At 47.3% G+C, this 24,254-nt stretch overlaps 1 protein-coding gene across 8 annotated transcripts in view; it reads left to right on the top strand.

Moving 5' to 3' along the window:
* Positions 1-24,254, top strand: part of SLC14A1 (solute carrier family 14 member 1) — a 53,459-nt gene that overhangs the window by 2,226 nt on the left and 26,979 nt on the right. Inside the window, exons 1-3 of one of the 8 annotated variants that reach the window (XM_019815217.3) lie at positions 10,535-10,740; positions 19,278-19,341; positions 21,507-21,671. In XM_019815217.3, coding sequence (XP_019670776.1) covers positions 21,525-21,671 — 147 coding nt within the window. In that variant the 5' untranslated portion in view covers positions 10,535-10,740; positions 19,278-19,341; positions 21,507-21,524. Of the gene's footprint in view, positions 1-10,534; positions 10,741-18,467; positions 18,605-18,715; positions 19,342-21,506; positions 21,672-24,254 lie in introns of those variants that run through there. The other 7 variants (XM_019815215.2, XM_019815216.3, XM_045042188.1 and 4 more) reach the window with 7 other exon arrangements.

Below are 24,254 nucleotides of genomic sequence, written 5' to 3' on the forward strand. Positions count from 1 at the left end.
TCCACTGACAAACAGTGATTTAGAAGGTGACACCAGAAAACTCATTGGAAGTTAACCAGCTGCCAAGCTGTGTGATGCAGACCCTTGTGTGCTTGAAACATCTTTTGGAAGGGGAAGAGGTTGCTACAACCTGGCGAGCCAAGCAGAATCCCTTGGATGGGATGCAATGTCAGCCAGTAGAACTGGGTGGGACGGACGCAGCCTTAAGCCCCGCACTTTACGTAACAACTCAGCTACATCTTATTAAGCCCTATCCGGTTGAACATCTCATTCCCATTTTATAGGTCAAATGCCCAGAGATCTAATACATTAAGTAGCATCTTCACAGATACCCAGTTGGTAAATCTCACAGCTGCAATTCACACCCAAGCCCCCATGACTGCCTTTGAAGGCTCTAGAGCAGGAGCGGGACTTGAAGACAGAGATCATTTGGAGATGTTAGTTTGTTAAGGGTGGGCAAGACAGACAAGGGACCAATGACAGCAATCAGCCTGGCTATGGTCTTCTGGCCAAGGAAAGTAAACACAGGAGACTCACAGCTTTTGACCATCATAAAGTGCACGGAGACCTCTCGGGGTAGAGGACAGTTATTGACAATGGAAAGAAGCCACAGTAGTGTAAACAGACATGGAATCCAAAAACCTCAAGCCCATGTCCCTTTTCTTCCTAATCATGGCCCTGAGCAAGATATTTCCTGTCTTGAACCTGTTTTCTCACCAGTAAAATGGAAATTATAATCCCTGGCTTGCCTGCCTCAGAGGTTACTGTAAACACATGTTTACACGTTTTGGAAACTGTAAGGTGAAATACTGTTAATAGTGTCAGCTAAGCTGCCTTAAATGGTACTGGGCATGTTAATAGACTTAGTCCAAGGAGAACTTTTCGCCTGTCTTTTCTCCAAGAATATATTTTCAAAAACTGTAAGTCCTTACCACCGTTTCAGCTTGGGCAGCTAATAGTTCTTCTTTCAGTGGGAAAGTGCAATTTAAAAATAAAGATTTCTTTTCATACCCAATTCTTGTGATTTTCCCATGGCTTCTATGGTGGAAGGAACTTATAAGAATTTTTCTATAACACTTTTGTTGAGATGAAATTCACATTTTATCAGACAACTCATCCACTTAAGTATACAGTTCTATGGAATTGTGCAAACATCACCACCATCAATTTTAGAACATTGTCATTGCCCCCAAAGAAACCCTGTACCAATTAGCAATCACTCTCCATTTCTCCCCAAGCCCTCCAGCCCTAGATAAACTTTAATCTACTTTTAAGATTAATATTAATATTAAACAGTAAGGTTTTTTTTTTAATTTTTTTTTCAACGTTTATTTATTTTTGGGACAGAGAGAAACAGAGCATGAACAGGGGAGGGGCAGAGAGAGAGGGAGACACAGAATCGGAAACAGGCTCCAGGCTCTGAGCCATCAGCCCAGAGCCCGACGCGGGGCTCGAACTCACGGACCGCGAGATCGTGACCTGGCTGAAGTCGGACGCTTAACCGACTGCGCCACCCAGGCGCCCCAAACAGTAAGGTTTTTTTTGAAAATCGAGGTGGTCCAAGAACCACCTGCATAGAATCACCTGAATGGAGTTTCAAAATGCAGATCACTGTGGCCCCTTCAGACCTAGTAATCAGAACTCTGCAGCTGGAGCCCAGATGCTGCCTTCCCAGCTCTCGTGATTCTTGTTCACACCAAGGCTTGAGAACCACTGCTCATCCTTGGATTAAAGGAGAGAGACAAGCTGTCTGGGGAGAGATGGGGGGCAGAGGTTGACAGGCACCTAGCACTAAGATGACTCTTCCTGTCTCGTCTTCCTTTCTCTTCCCCAGCTTCACTGCCCACCTCTGTGCCCTTTCTCACGCTGACTCATCCCATGTGTGGGTATGATCACTGAACTTCAACACACAAAGTACTCCTTGCCCTGTGATACCTCCAGATTCTCACCAGAGGGCACCAGAGCATCTCCAAAGCCAAGCCGCCCTCCCCTTCCAAGGCAGGCTCTCCACTCAGGAGGGTCTCCCAATCTCAGGCCGTCCCTCACCTTACCGGTTCTCCAAAGGATGTCAGGCCACAAGGAGGGTGTACGACTGCTAAAAAGCAAAAAGCACTTATTACTTGAAAGCCCTGGAGAGTTTGTCTAATGCCTCTGAGCCCAAGTTTCTCCTCCTAACAAGGAAAAATACGAACTTGGCTATTGCTGTGCTTTCAACAGTGAAGGGAGGTAGCTGCGGTAATGCTCCTCCATCAACTCTGGCTACTACTGCTCTACCACAGGCAGTGATTTGCACTGCTAGGAAACCAGAAGCTTGAGTGGCCAAAACGTGTATTTTTTAACTTTATTATGCTTTAGGAGCATTAACTTAATAGAGCCAAATAAGGAATATTCAGTTCTGAAATTTTGGATCATCTCTGCAATGAGGTAGGTGTGCGTGGCCTGCCCTCTCCCCAGCCCGCGTGAATGCTAGAACTTGACGTTCAGTGGATACACCCCACTTCAGAGACCCTCATGAGCTAGGACTTCTCGAAAGGATGGGCTCAGGAACTTAACCTTAGACTTAGGTACACTGTGATTGTGTTTTAGAGAAATTGTTATTTGCTAAAACCCGTTAAGTTTTTGTAGGTGTGTAAGTGACAGAAAAATGAATTTTACAAAATGCTTATAAAAGTATTTATTTTATTATTATTTATAATTAATTTCATAATGAACAAATCTAAGTTTCGTTTTGACTAAGCCAGTGGGCAGTGAAGCTGGGGAAAAGAAAGGAGGAAATGGGGCGCCTGGGTGGCTCAGTCGGTTGAGCGTCCGACTTCAGCTCAGGTCACGATCTCGCGGTCCGTGAGTTCGAGCCCTGCGTCAGGCTCTGGGCTGATGGCTCGGAGCCTGGAGCCTGCTTCCGATTCTGTGTCTCCTTCTCTCTCTGTCCCTCCCCCATTCATGCTCTGTCTCTCTCTGTTTCAAAAATAAAATAAAAAAAAAGAAAAAAAAAAGAAAGGAGGAAAAGAGAAGAGCCATCTTGGTCCCAGGTACCTGTCAGCCTCTGCCCCCCAGCTCTCCAGACAGTTCTGAGAAAGTGCTTCACAGGCCTTAGAGGGTGTCCTTACATCTTTAGCCTCATCTCTCACCAGCCACACACACATACACACACACACACATACACACGCATACACACTTACACACATACTCACTAAGCTCTTCCACATTAGGATACTTCCTGAGGCTCAGACACAATGAGCCTTATTTTACTCTGTCTTTGTTCATACTACTCTCATCATCGTTTTCTTCCCTTTTCCAACCAGAAATATTCCTATTCAGTCTTCAATACCCAGTCCAAGTGTCGCTGGCATCTTGTGAGTGGAGTTCTTTGATTCTTAAGGCAAAGTTAAGTTTCCTTCCTCAACATTTCCATGGTACCTCAACTCCGACATTTTTTATCTGCTTTGTAACAAACAGGCTAATGGGATCTCTTTGCCCACCAGAGGTGGGCTTAAAATTGACCCCTCCATGGATCTTAGGCTCTGACACAATGCCCTCATGCCAAGCCGGCAGTCACTCCATTTCAGTCTGGGATGCCTGCTATGAGGTCAAGTGGCAGAGCTCAGAAAACCTACAACAAATATTTTTTTTATGTTTTATTTATTTTTGAGAGAGAGCATGAGAGGGGGAGGGGCAGAGAGAGAGGGAGACAGAGAATCCCAAGCAGGCTAAGTGGTGTCAGCACAGAGCCCAATGTGGGGCTCAAACCCATGAACTGTGAGATCATGACCTGAGTCAAAGTCAGAGGCTCAACCGACTGAGCCACCCAGGTGCCCCTACAACAAATTTATTTTTAACATATATCCAGAAAAGTGAGAAAATCATAAGTGAATACTTTGTAAACGAATTTCTGATAAGTGAACATACTCATGTGATCAAGAAACAGATGTTAGCAGCCTCCAGAAGCCCCTCAACAATTGTATTTAAAAGTGCATTTCTATTTAAACTCATAATTTCAAAAATGACCCATCAAATTTCAAATATGCAAGCAGATACTTGCTTTTCCAAGATATTTTAGAAGGTACAGAAGCCAGACGCCCCCGAGGAAGCCACTCTGAGGATCTGGAGGCACTGTGTCCCTTTCCAGAGCAACACCCAGGCCCTCAGCTAACCTGCACCCCACAGTGGGCACTCCTGAGCTTTAGAGCTGACCCAGGATCAGGGGCAGCAGGTACATCATCTAATTGAGTGAAATCACTAATGACGTTTGAAGAACAAGCTCACATTGACTATAAGGACATTCCAGGATAGGTTAATGGAAGTGAGGTCGTGAGCAGCTGCTGTCGGTCGCCTACCAACTCTGTGCCCATCTCTGCCAGGGACTTCCCATATACCACCCCCCAGGGAGACCATTGAGAGTGTCGTCCTATCTGAAAGAAGAGGGAGCTGAGGAGAGCTAACAGGACTTGTCCCAAATCTTCAATCTGTCATGTTCAGAAGCCCCAGAACCAGGATTTCGATCCATCTGACTCCTGAGAACATCTTTCTAGAAGTAACAGCATAGGGAAAGGCACTGAGGTGGGAATGAGGACCACTTGTCCTGGGCACTTCCACTCTGGGGGAACGGACACACCCATGTGACATCCCACTGAGGAGCAATGAGAGTTAAGGACGGAGGGGGGGCGGAGGAGCACCCCACATCACAGAGCTGGTGGGCAGAGGGGTGGAGGAGCACCCCATTTCAGAGGGGCATCCTGAAAATAGGTAGAGGAGCCTTAGTGAAGGGACTTCACTTGCCCCAACCCGCTACTTTGCCCCTCCTGCCCTTCCGTGTATGGTTAAGAGTCTGTGGTGGGGACTTTGGTGTGTGTGTGTGTGTGTGTGTGTGTGTGTAATGTCTTAATACACATTTTTCTTCTGCATTTCTGCAGCTGTCTTGATGTTTCCCATTGGCGTGTTTGGTAGTCCCCATTGCCCTGGTATTTTCCATTAGAGGAAGTGCACTGGCTCTGTTATCGACATATTGCCTTGGCCCCCAGCATCACACAGGGGTTAGAATGGTACCCTGACCTTCTGACCTAACGTGGTTACAGGAAAAGCACAGGCCCACAAGTGGGACAACGAGCCTGGGTGGCTGTTCTGTGTGTGCCCGTATTCCAGCACATTCCTCTTGTTTCGAGAGGCCCCTGTGTTCCAGGGAGGAGTGCCGGGCAGCACATCGCCTACTACCCCCTCAGGCTGACCTTCAAGGGTCTTCTGTGGGGCTTGTCCACCTGCCCAGGCGGCTTGATGCCCTGTGCTAACGGCAGCCACAGTGTCAAAGGTACCACGTGCCTTGGAGGTGGATGGCGTGGCTGGCTCCTGGCTCCACCGCCCACCAGCCCCAAACAGTTCGCCTCACCACCCCCTCTGTTTCCTCACCTTTTAAAAGGTGATGCCACCTGCAGGGATGAAGAAGCATCTGCCCTCCACCCCAGAAAAGTAGAAGTCCCAAAGGACCGAGCCAAGCAGCGGGTCCCAGCTCAGTGAAGTGCTGAGTGGCTTCTTTTTTTTTTTTTTAATTTTTTTTAACGTTTATTTATTTTTGAGACAGAGAGACAGAGCATGAATGGGGGAGGGGCAGAGAGAGAGGGAGACACAGAATTGGAAGCAGGCTCCAGGCTCTGAGCCATCAGCCCAGAACCTGACACGGGGCTCGAACTCACGGACCGCGAGATCGTGACCTGAGCTGAAGTTGGACGCTTAACCGACTGAGCCACCCAGGCGCCCCTGTGCTGAGTGACTTCTGATGAACGGCTCTGCTCACTCCTCACCCTCCCTGCACCTTCTCACGGGGCCTGATGCTGGTTCCAACAGCCCCCAATAGCCACTAGGCTCTCATCTTCCCCATCACCTCTGGGTAAACAAGCCCCAAGTTCAGTGTCTCCAGACCTGCACTCTTGCCCAGACGAGTCTTCCATCTCCAACTGCGTCCTGGGCATTTCCACTGACCTGTCTAGATATCTCAAGCTCCCTGCCACAAAATGGACCTTACCTGCCTTTACTCTACCTCAGAGTGTCATTTCAAAATTGTTATTAAAGAGCAATAGACTTATTGGGGCATCTGGGTGGCTCAGTCAGTTAAGCGTCTGACTCTCGACTTTGGCTCAGGTAATGATCTCACAGTTTGTGGGATTGAGCCCTGCATCAGGCTCTGTGCTGACAACATAAGACCTGCTTGGAATTCTCTCTCTCTCTATCTCTCAAAATAAATAATAAACATTAAAAAAACAAGAGTAATAGACTTCCCTTGAAGTGCACATATCATTAGTACACAGCTTGGTGGATTTTCACAAACTAACACACCCCAGTAACCAGCATGCTGATCGAGACACAGAACATCATCTGCCCCCAGAAGACCTTCCTGTTCCCCTTCCAGTGGTGGCTGACATACAGATTTCTCTCAGGTTAGCCTGTTTCAAACCTTGCGTAAATGTAATTACACAATCTATTATTATTCTTTTGTGTTTTGCTTCTTTTGCTCAATGTTGTGAGATGAATCCCTACCATGGCCCGGAGTTGTCAGGCACTCATTCTCTTGAGGCACAAATAGATCATTTTTTATCCTCTCTACCACTGATGAACCATCGGGCTAGTTCCTATCTGGGGCTGTTACGAGCCGTACTGTACCGAACTTTGTGGTGCGTGTCTTTTGGTGTGATGGATGCACGTCTTTCGTCTGTGCATGTTGCTGGGAAGGAATTGCTGGGCAGTGGCTGTGCAGATGCCCGCTCTAGCAGAGACCGCCAGGCAGTTCCCTAAAACAGTTATAGGTACATTTCTTCCAGCAGCAGATGTGAGTTCTGGCTGCTCCACATCCTTGCCAACACTGGACGCCATTTTTGATTGACTCAACCTTCACCCCGTGCCTATCTGTGTCCCTTCTGCCTTCCAGACTATCTCATATGTGCAGCCCTTTCCCGTTGACCCTACCCTGCTTCAGGTTCAGGTCCTGTGAACTCCCGCCAGCCTCCCTAGCTTGGGCCTTCAGGCTTCGTGAAGCACTCCCGGCCAATCCTCCCTAAATGTGGCTTTAATCATCATGCTGTTCTTTCCACACACCTTCAATGGCTCCTCGTCTCCTATTACATTAGAGCTACATCTCTTCATTTGTCTGGCTTTGGACACTGTCTGCAAACCTAGTCAATGAACAAGTAGTCCCCATCTTTCCCTCAGGCCTCAACGCCACCTCTACAACTCTCGTATGGTGAATTCCAATGCCTCAGTCCCTCTCCCTGTAAGTCTGGGATGTCAGCTTCTCTGGCAGGAAAAATGTCCTCCTTGTTAGCAGTTCTGTAAGAAACCCCCCAGCTGGAGAGGGTTAGGGCTGGCAGAGGCTTAGAGAGCCTGGTCCAACACCCCTGTTTCCAAAGAAGCCCCAAGTTATAAAGAATTTTTTTTTTTTAATCCTGATGACTTGGCAGGCATTTATGTGACTTTCTTAAGGTGACAGCTATCATTTCTTATTTGCTGGTAGCTTTGATCTGAAAGCAGGCAGAATTGGGGATATTAGCCGGATGGGGAGAAGAGGGGCAACAGATAGAAATTCCAAGTCAGCTCTGCTTTTAAAACTGCTTCTTGGTGAGAGAAACATCCTCACCAGCGGAAGCTCTCAAGCAGCCACCACATTTAAGGAGCTTTGTGATCTGTAGAAAGTTTCGAAACCTCCCGTCATTACAGAGAATCACAGAAATAAACGCAGAGGAGACAGAAATCAGATTTTTCTTACTTCTCCCAAATTTTAAAAAGGCAAATAAAACTATGTGTTTTGTTTGCTTACAGTTACTTATAGTTATCACTTAAATTCTTTACACAAGGGACCCCAATATACTCTAGTTCGTATTGCCCATCTTTAGAGCTTGGAGCATAATTTTGCTATTTGAAATGGCCAGAGAGGTTCATAGGCCCATCTTTTCTTCTATAATGTAGCATTTTTCTCATCTGTCCTTCTTCTGATGCGGAGTCCTTCGGAAGGGATTCAATGCCTGGCTAGTGTATCCTATCGGGGGAAGCCCATGTCAGAGGACACCGTCAGTCTGGATGCCTTGCACAGATGGAGCACTGCCTTCCTTGGGGACCCGAGTGGGGGCTGGACCTGTGACCCACAGCACGCACCCTCCCGTGCAATCGTGAGGCTGTTCGCAGCCCACCAACACGCCATGTTTCTCTCGGCTGACTCTCAGGTTTCTTCCTGAAAGGCTGTTCCGTCTTTTCCTGCCTTCACCAAACGCTGCTCAGATGTCAAGGGCCCTATGAGGCCCGTATCTTCAGTAAAGCCCCGTCTGCCTACTCCAGACACCACTGATAGTATCCAAAGTCTTCTAGCTCTAAGCTGCGTCTGCTCACGATTTAACACTTCATTGCACATCATCTTGTATCATTTAAGAGAGCCCTAAAAGCTGCCAGTTCTTGATTAAACTTGACAGGCATCTTGTCCCTCCCTGGAAGACTGCATGATGGGCTTTCTTGTGGGTTAATGATATTACACATCGCTTCTGTGCTGAAGGAAAAGTTCCTTTCTGCTCATAGCATGACCAGTGATCACATACAGCCTTGAACCTGACACTGATGCTCTCCTGTGTCTTACTGCTGCACCAGATGTGAGAACTATCTTATACTTTGTGCCATCCACTACAGTCACGAGGACTTACCTTCGTATGGCAGGATGGGAAATTGGGGACGAATGAATGGCAGATAACTAGAGGGAGGGGGGTGCCTCAGAGCATGGCCTACAGCCCGAGAGAGAATGCTAAGTCTGAGGTCAGCAGGAGAGCAGCGAATGGGCAAGGCGTCATGAGTATACAGCCTCAGCCCTGGGATGTAGAGAAAGGAGGAAGGAGTCAGCCATGCCCCACCCCCAATCTTTGGAGAGCCCAGGCCTCCTGGGTTTAGGGTGAGCCCAGGTTGATAGCTGGGATTGGGGCTGTCTTATATCACAATCTCCACCATGGAGACCCCGAAGGTGCAGGCTTCCTTTCGGCTCACCCCTCCTCAGGATGACTCAGTGACCCAAGAACTGGGCAGCCTGCATGCCTGGAGATGGGGCTCAATCCTCCCCGATTTTAAGACAGTCCTAGAGTCAAGCCAGAGCCTCTGACCGGAAAGGCTGACCTGTAAGCTAGAGTGCTGGGTGCTTGGAGCCTATGGCTGGTTGACCTGTGGCAGAAGCAAATGAATAAGGGCCATCCATGTGTGTTCCAGAGGGCAGGGGCCCTGCCCCCTGGACTTCATGTCCCAGTCATAATGCAGGATGCCACTCTGAGGGCTGTATTTGACACAAAACTATCTCAGTACCATACAAGAACTCACCCCAGCCCGTCGAGTCCCCACAGTCACGGGCTCATTCACCCATTTATTCATCCATATACTCAATGAAGAGCTATTGAGGATCTCTATGACCCAGACACTGAGCTCAAAACTGGGGCTACAGCAGCGAACAACATAGCCCAGACTCTGCCCTCAGGAAGCTTGCAGTCGAGTGGGCAAACTCAATGGAGCAAAAGCTCACATGAATATGTAATTACAGACAATGGTCAATGCTGTGAGAGAAAGAGAAACACTCTGGGAGATGTGTGCTGTGACTGTAGTCCTGGCCTGAGAGTCACCTTCTCTCAGACAATGAGTCCCAGTGAAGGACAATTTAGCCGCCCCTGCCCCCGTGTAGGAGGGATAGCAAATGGGAAGGCAGGTGTAGTTTGTAAAGTGTATTCAACATGTCTACTGGCTAGGGTAGGCTATAAAAAGTACAGTTCCACATGGGTGTTTTTGCCTTTCAGCCAAAGCAGTTGTATACCAGGGTGGGGTGGGGGAATTATTGCAGGACCCCCAGGGTAAAAAAGCCAAGGAATCCCAGATGGAGAACCAAGTGGTGGGGGCCCCCAAGGAAACTGTTCGGGGAAGATCCTGAGCCGTGGGGGGTGGGCGCTGTTCTGGCAGTGTGGGGGTGTTTGTCCTGTGGGTGGGCAGGATGCAGTGGCCTCTGGCCGGACCACAGGTGCCGCTACTGGGCTCCCCAGGCAGGAGGAACCTGCCCCTGTGCGTGCAAGCTTCCCCCTCTCGTGACCTGTGATAATCTCTCTGCGGTGACTGCGGGCCTCGAGGCACTCACCAAGCCCATGTGAAGCAATCGACACCAGGCAGAGGGTGAGGCCTGATGGAGTGGCCTGATGGAGTCTAATGGGATGATGAGGCTTCTCCTGGAATGCTGCCTTCCAGCGGCGTGGCCCAGCCTGTGACAGCATGCTCCATGCTGCCAGCTGGGCCGGCACAATGACTCACTTGGGCTCTCCATGGCGTCTCCAACCAAGACGTTGGAATTCGTAAACGGTCGCCGCTCGGGGGTGGGGGTGGGGGTGGGGGGTTGAATCCATCCCTTTTCACCGAGTCTCAAGGACAGGGATGTTTGAGAGGGTGCTTCCAAAACTTTAATGTGCATGCAAGTCCCCTGGGGACCTGGTTAAAATGCAGATTCTGATTCCAGCAGGCTGAGTGGGGCTGAGATTCTTCATTTCTAAAAAAGTTCCCAGGGATGTCGAGGCTGCTGGTCTGTGGACACTTTAAAGACTTGAGAACATCGGTAAGAGTGAATGAAATTAAACCGTCCCCACTTACTCGTAAGTGAGGAGGGTCAGATCCACCACCCATTACTCACTCAGCAAGCATTTGTTGAGCCCAAGAACTGAGGCCGTGATGGCACCACTGGCGGAAATAAGGAAGTCAGAGGTAAGAACTGTTTTAGATGCAAGTGAAGATAAAGATTACCTTTCCCTAAAAGTCTTTCGTGTGCCATGATCCTGCTTAATCTTCGGATTTGGCAACGTAGGTATTGTTGATCTCCATAAATTTCATAATGGAATTAAGGCTTGGAAAGGTGAAATAATCTTCCCCAGGGTGGGATAGCTGGCTGGAATTTGAATCTGATCTGTCGAACTCCAAACTCCAAGCCATCTCACTATGACACATGTCCTTGTTTTAGAGGGTAAAGAAGAAGGATTGAATTCAGTCCAGTGGTTCTCAAACTTGCTGGCATGTTAGAATCATCAAGAAGACTTTTAAAGCTCCCACATCCCAAACCAATGACATCAGACTCTAGTATCAGTGTTTTGTCAAGCTCCCCAGCAATTCCAATGTGCAGATAAGGGGGAGAATCACTGAGCTAGTCCCGCTCCCCTTCTAATAAGTGAGACAATTTGAGAAGCTTATGGTTGAAGTCCATTCTCATCAGAACTAGTACCTCTCAATTCCTACTCCAGGACTCCTTCCAAGAATCCAGCTAGACACAAAATGATATATCAGGGTGAAGCAAGACCAGAGAGGATGTAGGATGGAAGCGCTTGCCAGGGAAAACTACGTAGAAAAGAGCAGAAAATGTCAGCCGATGCTAAAGTACTATAATTTTAGTACCTGAGGCGAAAATTCAGAAAGAAAAACTCACCAAACCGAAGTCCTTGACTTATCTCTAAGTCATCCTAGCATATGCTAGACAATGGATAGATGAGTGAATGGATGGAATAAGGAAGATGGGGTGGGTCCCATGGACAAGGAAATCTGAAACCCAAGTTGAGCAGACAAGTGGGGACTCATACTGGGATTAAGGGAAGGGATAATGATGGGGGAAAAGCTTTCACCTAGTATAAAGCTACCATCACAAAAGGGACTAGTCCATTAGGAAACCTTGTGTTGGATTTTATTTTTAGGATTGGAATTGTTTTTTTAATAATAGGATGAAATGCACCAAGTGGAGGAAAAAATGGAGCAATATGAAGCAAAAAAAAAAAAGTTTAAAGCTTTTCTAAGACACTTGGCACATCATCTCTTGCCATAATCAAGATGAAGGACTGAGGCTGCCCACCAGCCCTTCACATGGAAATCTCAGATTCTAAACCAAGCAAAACTCTGGGTCCTCCACCTGCCCCCAAAGCTGCCTTTGGGTAACTTTTTACAACTTCCAGATTTATACCTTTACAGACTTATTACAAGTCTGTAATAGGTATTAATTTAAAACTAGTTTTGCCCTTTAAAATTCTGGGGATGAGAAGCTATTGAGAAATTGGTGGTCAGCATTACATGGCAATTGGCTCCCTCTCTGAGAGTCTGTAAACCCCAGATTCCGCAAAAGTATGAGTCAAGAGGAGTCAAAACTCCGAGTGACGTAGAATATTAAGAGTCCACCTGGGGATGTTGTTTTGCTCATCACTTATCAGTATGTTTGTTTAAATTTCTTACTGGATTTTTTCCCCCTAATTCAACAGTGTTTAATTCATCCATCATTAATATCTTGTGTGGCTTTAATTATGAACCCACAGACCTTCATCTTCAAAGATGACATTGCCTGAGCTCTATCTCAGGTGTTTTTCTGCAAAGAGGATGAACTTTTCCACAACCATCCAGGCTCCCCTGGCCCACTTTGTCACATTGGCCAAGGTTCCAAGAAGCTGAGTCCTAACCTGGCTTCTTCCATTTGGAAACAACATCATTGGGGTGTTTTTCCAACTAAGGATTACAATAGTGTTGAGAATTGCCATGCTTTCTTTAAAAACAAGAGTTTGTGATTAATTGTGAACTCTTCTTCTAGTCTATTGCCATTTTTACATCTTGTTTTAAATAAGAAATTGAAATTTTTTATTTTCAAATAGCTATGTACACAGAACAATGGCATTATAATGCTTAGGTGATATTTTTTAAGTTTTAACAAGAGATATTGCACCAAAAACATATAATGCCTTCTCCACTGGGTTTAATTTTGGTTTTGAATGAAACATGGAATTAATTTCATTCTCTAAGAACAAGGTGCAGTGTCAGACTTGCACGGGAATTCTCCCCCGTGTCTGTCGTGGTATGCCTGCACAACTGCGTTTCTTAAGCCAAGAATTGCTACGGTTCGAGTTAAGGCTTCGAGTTGAGGATTGCTAAGGCTCTGATGTGAATCTGTGGCCAGTTAAAGCATAATAGCTCAACTAATCAGCTCAACTGAAAATGCAGTATGGTCCGCCTTTGAGCTGGTTGGCAGACAGGTAGCGGAGCTGGTTAGTTTGCTCTCAAGGTCCAGACTCTCTGCCTTTGGCCCCCACCCCAACTTGGCAGATGCCAACAGTGGGGAAAGAAGAGGCGAGGAGAACAGAAAGACGGGTGAGGGCCAGAAGATTCTGCATCCCTCTCTAGCTCTCGGCTGCCAGTTGGTAGGAGGCAAGGGATGGTAATAGTGTGCATTTCTGAAAACCACAGAACTGTGCAGCCAGCACTCAGCAAGCCTCCAGTTGGGACAAGCGTGAGGAGCCCGAGCCAGCTGCCACCTCCTGAGCTCCAGAGGGCAGCCTCACCTAACACGTCCACACCGTCCACCATTCTTGGTGACATTCCTGCCAGGTCTCTCTGTGATGCTCTCCAGTGAGTAATCCCGATTCTGGAAGTGACCTCAGCCCGTCCCACTCAGACTCTGGTGGCTGCTGTCTTTGGCAAGAGCCTGTAGCCCTTGACCCAGAGAGCCCCGTGGGCAATGGTGGTGCCAGGTCATCTCACTTTCTCTTCCGGGCCCAATTATAAAATAAAGCTCGACTCCCCAAGCTTGGAGCCAATATCACAATATCTTTAATGGTGAGGAAACAATTGAATGAGCTTTAAATTAGTCTCAAGAGAGAGTCAGGGAAACAGGGCCGTGCCACTCCCCAGCCCTCATTTTCCCCAACGCTTCAATCCCTTCCTCAGTCTACTCATGAGATTGCGAAGATTCTACTCCTACCCCCTTTCCTATTGTCTTTCATTGGGATTTTTTTTCAATCCTGGAGAAACGAGACACCAGCAGGACCGTTGCTAGCTGACATGGCCCCTTCGTGCAAAGGCATCCTGACACCCTTTCCTCAAGACACTTTAGTACCCTCTGCAACAGTTTTGTTGCAATGAATACATAAATGTCTAGGATGTTAGTGGTACCACTTTAGACGTGGTGCATTTGTGCAGTGCACAACCTGCTCATCCTTAGACACTGTCTGTGGAGATAAGAGATCTACATGACAGACCTTAATGTGACCTGAGTTTAAGCTAAAATCTGGAAAGAAGGTGCTGCATGGAAAGAAGGCACCTGATAAAAGTCATGGCAGGGATGGAGATTCTCTCACCATTCTAATGTGTGCAGGAGAAACAATGAGCTTTTAAATGGAGCAGAATAATTGCATGACCGCATCTGAGAGCTAAAAATGGAGGCACCTCACTGCCTCCTGCTTCTATCCAACCCCACGCTCCCCTGGCAAGGACAGGCAGTGAGAGAGACGCGACACTATGCGCCAGCTTGCCTCTTGGCTCTACATCTAGGGAACGCCTGTCACAAAGGGTGCCCCCCAAATGACGCTCAGGGTCAGTGTGAGTTTGGGCTCTCATCTGGTGCTTTTTGTCTGACTGTTTACCAAACGACAACGTTGTGGGCTCGGAACACACTGCAGGGGAACACTGTGTCCTGGATTTGCTGGTCCTGCTTCTCGGGGCGGGGGGCGGGGGGGGCAGGGAGGATAAGAAATGACTTGAGAATAAGTTTCTCCCATGCTTCCTCTGCCATTTAGAACCTGCTGCTCAGGATGCAAAAGACACTCACGGCCGGACACACTTCCCGAGCGTGGGCACTCCAGCTGTGCTGTGCTGAAGTCATTTGTAAAGTTTAAGTGTCTATAGGTAAACCCAGAGCAAACAGCAGTCCAGACCAGGTGGTGTTGGGATAATTTCTGGGTCAAACAACACGTATTTAGAAACCCCTACAAATGCAAGACGTAGGAAACACTGAAACCATGTCATTATCCGTAACTTAGTTCTCCTTCTTCACCATTTTTTTCATCTAGTTCCTTCCTCTTCTCACATATATTTTATGAACTTTCTCAAAACCTTTCTGGAGAGAGATCTGTTGGGAACAAAGACGACTCTTAGATCCCAACCTTGTCTAGTATCTTCCAGTCCAGGTGGGATGGTGCAGCATAAGATACATTTTTTTACAAAATAAAGGACAATGCCAGAGCTGTTGCGGGGCCAGGGGGTATGGTCGCCTGTCTAGTGAGGAATAGGGACATAAATTGCTTTTGGTTCCCAGGAGTGTGGCATGGACAGGAGTCTGCTACGAAATCCAAACAGAGGAAGAAAGAAAGTGGGGTGTGAGGGTTTGGGCAGAGCAAGTGGGGAGAGGAGAGAGAGAACTTTCTAGGGGCAGAAATTCTATGGAGACATTCAGAGGAGGGAAAACTCTGCATACATTCGGTTGTGATAGAGCCAGACCGAGGGCTGGCAGATGGGTTCAGAGAGCCGGGGGAGGAGAGGGGCGCACACAAGGGGGAACTGGTGGCGGGACTCAGGGCAGGTGAGAAAAGAAAAGCAATGTCTGGGCTTAAACACTCAGCCAAAGATATGCCGTAAGTGATAGCAGGAGATGCTGGAGAAAGAACTGAGAAAAAGGCATCAAATTCTGCAAAGAGCGTTGAAAAGCACCTAAGAACCCAGGTTTGCACCCATTGGGTGCCCGCCCAATCGTCCCTCTGCTCTCCTGCTCAGGGGGTTCTCTGCAAAGCTCCTGGGTGACAGTAGACACTTGCGCCTGGGGATCTTGCAGGACAAAAACTCGGGGAGCCTCATCAGCCAGCCACCTATCCCTGAGTTGTTGCTGAACAGTGGTCTCCATGCTCATAACTCTGCCCCTTCTGGTGTCACAGCCGGGAAGATTTTCTGCGTGTCCAAGCTGGGAGGAGGGACCTTTCGGGAAAGCTCAAGGACAACCCAACCTCTATGGAGACAGGGAGGCGTTGGAATGGCAGCACCTCCACAGTCAGGCGCAGAGCTTTACCAATTATCCTTGCCAAAACTCGTCATGACCTTTTTAGTGAGGAATCTCACTTTCATAAAGGGGTGCACACGTATCTAAGGTAAAACATCTAGGAACTGACAAAGCGAGGATTCGAACTCAGGTCCGCCTGACCCAGAAGCCCACATGGGCACACTGCCTCTTGTACACACCACGTAGCAAGGCTGCATTTCGCAAGCGGTACTTTAGGTGTGACTTTACAGGAAGTGGGGAAGAGGATGGGGAGGGATGAGGAAGGTGGTCCTGCCAAGAAGATGTGGGACTCAATTCTGACCAAGGTCACTGAGGCAGAAGGCTGCATGGGTGCCGTGTGGAGGCGGCTTCAGGATTAGGATCGATGTGTTGAAGGCCACGTTCACGAAGTTAATCAGTGAATTAGTGAAAAGCAAAGCATGGGCAGCAGTTGGAAATATTGGATGGTGCTGAAGTACATCAAAGTACAAACTTTGGTGTTAGACTTTGGATGAGTTATTTAAACCCTGTGAGCCTCTGTTTTCTCATCTGCAAAATGGGGATAATAGCATTTAACTCATGGGGTTTTTTGCAATTTTTTAAAATGTTTATTTTTGAGAGAGAGAGAGAGTGTACAAGTAGGGAAGGGGCAGAGAAAGAGGGAAACAGAATCCAAAGCAGGCTCCAGGCTCTGAGCTGTCCGCAGAGCCCAATGTGGGGCTCAAACTCACATACTGCGAGATCATGGCCCGAGCTGAAGTTGGACGCGTCAGATGCTTAACCAACCAACTGAGCCACCCAGGTGCCCCTAATGTTTATTTTTGAGAGGAAGAGAGAGCACGTGTGGGAGAAGGGCAAAAAGAGAGGGTTAACGAGGATCTTCGAAGCAGGGTCTGTGCTGACAGCAGCAAGCCCAACAAGCCTGATGTGGGGCTCAAACTCATGAACCATGAGATGTAAGACCTGAGCCGAAGTCTGATGCTCAACCAGCTGAGCCACCCAGGGGCCCCAGACTCTTACAATGTTTAAATGGCTGATGGGAATTAGAATGAAGTGATTAGCACAGTGCCCAGCACACAGAGTGATTCTCAACCACTCCCACCACTCTTACCTCTTACCGCGATCGTTATTATTACTGTGAGGTAAGGATTTATGCTCCATTTGCACGAGGAACTTCTAGAAACTAGTGTGATTCCTTTCATTCCCATTCCAGGCCCTCTGACTGTCCTCTTGACATTCATTTTTCCCTTTCAGGGTAACCCAGGAGCGTATTTTCTCCTTATTTTCCTACAACAAAATGTTGGAGGCAGATTTCCCTGAAGCTCAGAACTGTAATCATGAACCTGGACCTCTGGTCTCCGTCTAGACCTCAGACACACACACACACACACACACACACACACACACAGGCATGAGCACACACACACAGGCACACACACACACACACACACCCTGAGCTGCAGCAGGTAGGAGTGGGGGCTGCCCACAAAGGGAGACCTGTGGTTTCGTGGGTGTCCAGTGGGAGGAGCCAGAGAGTCGCAGCTGCCTCGAGGACCTCTGACAAGCCCTTCAGCTCCAACAGGAGGCCAGAGGCCCAGAAGACAGAAACATCATGACATCTGCAGGGCTTTCTGGGGGTTGTCTGGTTTTTTGTTTTTGTGTGTTTTTTTTTTAATTCCGTGCTCCATGAAGTGCACCTGAGTTAGTTAGATTCCTGCCACAACAGAGAAAGCCCCAAAAACTGAAGTTTAAGAAGGATGGGGGAAGAAATGGATTTTTCACTTGAATTTTAGATTCCTCTGCTATGGAATGTTTGCATCCTGACTATTAAAAGGCAGCAGAGTTTGTCCTGGGATCCACACCTGGAAAAAAGAACATTCCAGGGAACTTTTATTTTTGGTGCCTCCTAACTGGGGAAAAGGGCAGGTCGGTTTCCAGAAAATGAAGTGCATGCCCCTTGCCCTCCCCACCCTCACACCACACCCCTCGGACTTTGCTGGATTCCTACACCTGTGCAGAGGCTGCGTGGTGTCTAAGAGAAAATTCCACCGGGAGCAGTCACGTAGCACAGGAGCCTACAGTATAGCAACCTGACCCTCAGTTTCTAGTTTTCAGGGACACTATGTTGATCTTTTTTAGTTACAAACATTCCCTGAAATATTTCATCGTGAGGGCAGGAGATAAAGCAAGAGGGAAAAGACGACGTTGCAGGATTATCCCTGGGCACGGATCTTGGAGCACCACACAGAGATGGCACCAAATCAAGGCCAGAGGGGGAGACAGAGAGAGAGAGAGAGAGAGAGAGAGAGACATCAGCAGAGAGAGGAAGAGAGAGAGACACACAGAGAGAGAAACAAGAGACAGAGGAGAGACACACACAGAGAGAAACATCAGCAGAGAGAGACAGAGAAGGACAGGGAGGAAGGGAGGGAGGGAGCGAGGGAGGGAAGGGAAGAGAGAGAAACATCAGCAGAGAGACAGTGAGAGAGAGGAAGAGAGAGAGGGAGGAGGAGGGAGAGAAACAGCAGAGAGGTGGGGGGGAGGGAGGGAGAGAGAGAGAGAGACATCAGGTACAGGACAGGGGACTGGTCCTCCGCAATGCTTTGGCCCTGGGGCTCGAAGTGGGAGGAGAAAGCCAAGTGCAGGGGCGGGGGGGCGGGGGGGGGGGTGCAGAGCCAGTTTGAGTATAAAACTGTTAGGTGCCTCCTCCCAGTGCTATCTCCTCCTGAGCACCTCCCTCTCAGTCGAGCCCAGCAGGGCTCTATCAGCCTGTGCCTTCTGCCACCAGGAAGCCCGTGGAGTGTGAGTACCCTCCTCCTCCTCGTTTCTATTCATTTCCAACTGCTCCTTGCTGCCGGTTCGTCTTCTTACTCCTAATTGTTGCTTTTCGCCCTTTTCTTCTCTTTAATGAAGAAATACATCTCAGATGGTTGCAACTGAGTAGAAGCAGCCAAGTCCGAGTCCTGGCAGTCTAGAAAGCAATTCACCAAGGCCGCGGGCTTCTTCCTGGAAGCCTGGAAGCAATGTCTTTGCTCATGGTTTCCAAAGCAGGGTAGAAGGAGCACCTGAGTTCCATGTGCAAGCGGGGTTTGGGCAAGCAGTCCACCGCACCTGCCGAATGACTCTGGGTTCACCAATGCTGTATAGGAGTTTCGAGCGTGTTCTTGAAATAACTGAGTAAAGTTGGAAACCTATCATTTTGACTCAAAAAAAGTGGGGTGCTAGGAACGGCCCTTCCCAACTCTGGCTCTGTGCACCTCTCTGCCTGTGCCGTCATGCTGACGGGAGTGTGCTGGCCCATCGGAGAGCCCAGCGGCCACACTGCAACCATAGATCTCACAGCTTCTTTGCTGCTGCATTTTCTGGTGTGGAATTCAGACCTCAAGGCTTCTAGGAGTGGTGCCTTCTGAGGACAGAAGTGTTTTCCTCAGGAGACAAGAACACCTGACAGCATTTTCTTTGTTTCTGATAACAGCTTTAAAGAACACCGAGCACCTCCTACCACCTCAGACCAAAAGCTACCTAAAATCAGGATTATTGTAAGTACCAAATAAATGTCAATGCTTTCGTTCTCTTTGTGATAGAGCATGAATGTTTAAATGTTTTCTTCTATGTCTGTACCCAAAACTTTGCATTGTTTTTTTTAAAGTGATACTTGAGCCATAGAAAATTAAAGACTTTCGGGTCTCTCCAATTGCACAGATTTCTAATATACCCTGGCAACAGAATGAGTTTTATTTCATAGACTAAAATAAGGAGTGTTGGTTGAATTGAAATCCTGATATTGTCTTGTATTGGAATAAGTACTGCTTCATTTCACTGGTGATTTGGGTTATGACAAGCGCTTTCTGACTCCCGCTGGAAAGCTCAACAGGTGCAGCTTCCAGAATATTCCTCAGATGTTGTGAGGATGTGTCAGTGATAGAAAAGAACGAGGCTCTCTTTGAGGTACAGGGTCATGCCTGTTTGTCAGGAGAGTCACTGTTTCCAGCAAGGGCGTGGGGTGAGAATGGGGGTGGCTGGGCCCTTGGTTGTTGTTGGCCCCCACCCCCACCCCAGGGTTATTTCAAGGTGGCCATGAACACAGCCTGTGTGCGCTGCATCCCTGAGCACTCTGCAGACCTCCTCTTTTAAGAGGGGCTCCTTCACTCTTTGTTGACTTGAATAGACTCTCGGGTGGCATTACTGTGCCTGGCTCCAGGAAGACAAAAAACCACCACAGCTTCCGTATTGCGCGAGGCTGACTCTGCCGAGTAAACTCTGATGGTCCCCACTCTGAACCTCAGTTTTCTCTTCTATAAAATGAAGGCTCGAACTACGTGCTCTTTACGACCTCACCCAGCTCTCACATTTTTCTTTTGTGGCTCTAAGAAAATACTGATGTTGAGCTCAAGGATATTGTCCTCTTAGATGTGTGTGATTTGGGTGGCAGGGGACAGGCAGGAGCCATACAGGGGCCAGAAGGGTAAACACTGACACTGAGGGAATGTGACAGTCCCTGCTTGTCTCTTCCATTTTCTTCTCTCCTTTTTTTTAAACCACAGGTAAGATGAGAGCCCTGCCATTGGTTTTTCATAATGTCGTTCTTTATCAAACAAAAAAAATGCATAATGCAACCCACAGACACTTCTGTTTGGTACTTAACTAACCGGAGAGTTTAACCACGGATAAACCCCTACACACACAATTTTTTCTAAGACATGTCAGTAACATTTTTCACAACTGTGGCTTTTTCAAAGCAAGCTGGTAGAGGAAAGTAAAAATTAAAATAAAGGTGAAAAAAACTACCACACACACAGGCAACTTTTCTGGAACTTCTGAAGGAAGAATGATATCCCTGAATGGAATGGAAGTTTTTCTTTTTTAAAATAAAACTTAGAGGGGCACCTGGGTGGCTCAGTCGGTTAAGTGTCCAACTTCAGACCAGGTCATGACCTCATAGTTCGTGAGTTTGAGCCCCGCATCAGGCTCTGCACTGTTAGGATTCTCTCTCTGTCCCTTTCTCTGACCCTCCCCTGCTCTCTCTCTCAAAATAAATAAAATAAACTTTTAAAAATAAATAAATAAATAAAACTTAGGAAGAGTTGCCACGCTTGTTGAATTCAACTAAGGATTGTTTGCTATTAACAAGATGATATCCAATATTTAACAATTCTTATTTTGATACAAGAAAAAAAAATGCCACTTAGCAGTCTCTGAGACGGGGCTCTTGCTGTGCATTAAAAGTGTGGCTCATATCTTACTACAGAAAATAGAGTCCACGCCCATGCCTTCTTCTGTTTGTAAAGAACAAGGCTGAGGGAAATTGTTACGTTGGCATTGGTCCCCAAGATGGAGCCCTAACAGTTCGCCTGAAGCATGTCCCAGCCTGAAGCCCACCCCTCCCTCTAGACAGGCTTCAGATCTACCAACCTCCCGCTAGCAGAGAAACACAGCAGAACAAAGTCTGTGCGGTGGTCTCTGTGCAGGGTGGTTTGACATCATTTTTTCCTTTTATTTTAAACAAAGTAAAATGAACATTCCATGTCTGTAGTCAGCTCATTGTCCCTTCTTGTTGATGGAGAAATGTGCCTTCTCTGCTGGCAGTCTCCATCTGGGGCCACAGCTCTGCTCCCCAGAAACCCACCGGGCACCTCCTGCCTCCCACCACCCTGCATTTCACGTGCTCATCCTTCTGATTCACGTCTTTTTGCCCTCTGTCAAGTATGGAGAGAAAGGAAGGATGAATGGACAGTCTTTGTTTGGCGGCTCTGGTGATGCCCCTTGTGGTCCTCTTTGGAAAGACTCTTTTGGAGTTAAGGTTGGTGAGGCTGCGCGCGGAGGCTCCTCCTGGCACAGCTTGGCCCAGGCGCGTGGGCCACCGGAACAGGTATGATCCCTCTTTGCAGCCTCCGTCTCCAGGAACGTGGGGGCCTGCCCTCCACGCTCTGGTGTGTCTTTTCTGAACACAGCCTGGGAAGTGGGGTCCTCATGCTCTGCTGTGTGGTGTGGCTTGAGCTCAGTGGCATACACAAGAGTCATGGCCGAGAAGTCACAGGGTGCTCGTCCTGGGTTAGATGCTGACTAATGAGTTTTGGTAACAGTGGAAAAGTGAGGAAACAAAGTAGTCTGGGGTTTAATCTTACCCTGCTTCTACTTAATTAGAGCTTCTTCCTTTCATTTTCTTGTCTTTTTAGTTAAATTTCCTGACCTACTTAGATTTAAGAAATCTGAGTATCAGTAGAGGTTCCCTGCTGCATTCTCTTCCCGATTGGAATTATTAAAGTTCCCCCCAAGACCTGCAAACAGTCAAGCGTGAAAGAATTCTAAGGTGAACTACAACCTTGAAGTTACTGGTTTCTCATGACCAGCGCTCGTGCCTGAGTTCTGGAGCAAGTTGTCAGGATTCAAGGGGTTCTGGAAGTGTTTAGTAGTTTAGAACGCATGGTTCCTGGGGTGGGGTGGGGGTGCCACAGCAGCACCTGTCTGCTTAACTCGGGAGAGGAGCCCTGTCTCCAGGGCATGGTACCCCAACAACTCATCCCAACGTGTGGGTACTGGAGACATAAATCACAATAAGCCTTCTATGGCTGTGGATTTAGACAAAAAATAACCCAGGCTTTAACGTTGGGTGGCTCCGCAGGGAGCTCAGGCCATGCAGGTTCTCAATCACGTCTGGCCAGTTAGAATATCGAGTCTGGCATCTGTTATCTCCAAAATCTCTGAGGTGGTGGTGTTTTTTAAATAAATAAATAGATGCCAGAAATTTCAAGAACATGAATTTGTTCACTCTGGAATAACCTATATGTTTAATTGTTCCTGTAGTTGATGGAAAACTTGTAATGTTTTCATTCAGTGCTGCCTCTGTAGAAACTGACTTCCTCAATTACAGAAACTCGAAGCAATTGTGTCTGAGGTCCTTGACGTTGCCTGGGACGAATCCTGATGCCTCTCACAGATCGGTCTAGCTTTGCACGTGGGTCACTAGAGCTGAGGAAGTTACTTACTGAGCAATACGGTCAGTTATAAGATTTAAAGAGGAAGATATATGAAAATAAATGATAGCTATCACTTAGATTATAAAATAAAAGATAATTTTTCATAATTGCTTAGAATTTGAATAGTTTTCCATGTTTAACTCTGGGGCCAGCTGAGCTCCATATAGGCAAAGTTTTGATTCCTGACCTCCTACAGCAATTTTCAATTTAAGAATTTCTTAATGCCAAGGTTCATTGGAAATCTCACAAATGCTGGTGTCTAACACTATTTTGCCAAGACGAAATGAGCTTGCTCTAGAATTCGTTGCATAAATAGCTTCTGTTTTGCGTAATGATTAATGGCTGGCCATTGTTTAAAAGTGGAGCAGTTAGTTGGGCAGTGAAAGAATGGAATTGAAGTGTAATGGTTACTCAATAAAAAAATCAGTGACCCACATTGATTTCTGTACTGGAATTAACAGAAGCCAAAACTAGACAGGATTGCAAAAAATAAAAATTTTGAAAAGGCGTAACTTTATTATCTTTTAATAGGTGTTTGTTGGCTATGGTAAATGCAACAGTGATGGGGTCAAAAATACCCATGAGAACCCCTTATGCACAGCCTGGCCACAGGGAGAAGATGAGCTGGTTTATCTGCATAGATTTGGGGTATTACATGTCTTATATGCCAGTGGCTTCAACATTCCACTTGTGCCTTCTGGGATCTGAGAGTTTTGATGTTTTCCTACTCCCTGCTCGCCTGGCTGTGCTCTTGGCATTTCTTGCATGCTCACGGTGGTCTTGCCATTGTCTTTCTCTCTTTGCCTATCTCTGGGATTACCTCATTGGTATTCTTCATTTGTTTCTACCATTGGCACGATGAAAACTTCATTGTTGTCTGGTGGGTACCATTCTGGTGATGCTGGTGCTTTCCTATCATATAGTTATCATGAGAAGGGAAGAGCCTCGTAGTGAACACAAGCCACGGTCATATTAGCATTTTCCCGAGGCACGCTGACTATAATCATGCCTCGTACGTTCTTATGTTTTATAATTCCTAGATCACGACTCTTTGGTTTTCAATAGCTTGGTTCACTTTTACCTTTTCCAGTGTCTATACTTGGAATATTATCCTTGTCTGTTTTTCAACATTTAAATAACAAATCCCCAAAACAAAGAATGTCTGAGGCAGTTGCCCGACGTGGGGACATATTCAAGCAATCTTTGAGTTGGAGAGTGTCTATGAGGGGCTTTACTTAGGCTGTGTCAACGCATACAGACTGTTTTGTAAACAATTCTGCCCTTTCAAACCTTAAAATCTCCAGCAATTTTCCATTTTTTTGTGTGTGTAAAATAAAAACAATTTTACAAGGCTACTTGGGACTTCTAGGAAAGGTGGTGGAGTAGGAAGACCCTAAGCCCACCCTGTCCCATGGATACATCTAGCTAACACTCACTTCAATGTAAATAACCCAGAAACCACCCGAAGACTGGCA

The sequence above is a fragment of the Felis catus genome, chromosome D3, assembly GCF_018350175.1.
Source record: "Felis catus isolate Fca126 chromosome D3, F.catus_Fca126_mat1.0, whole genome shotgun sequence".
NCBI classification, from domain to species: Eukaryota; Metazoa; Chordata; class Mammalia; order Carnivora; family Felidae; genus Felis; species Felis catus.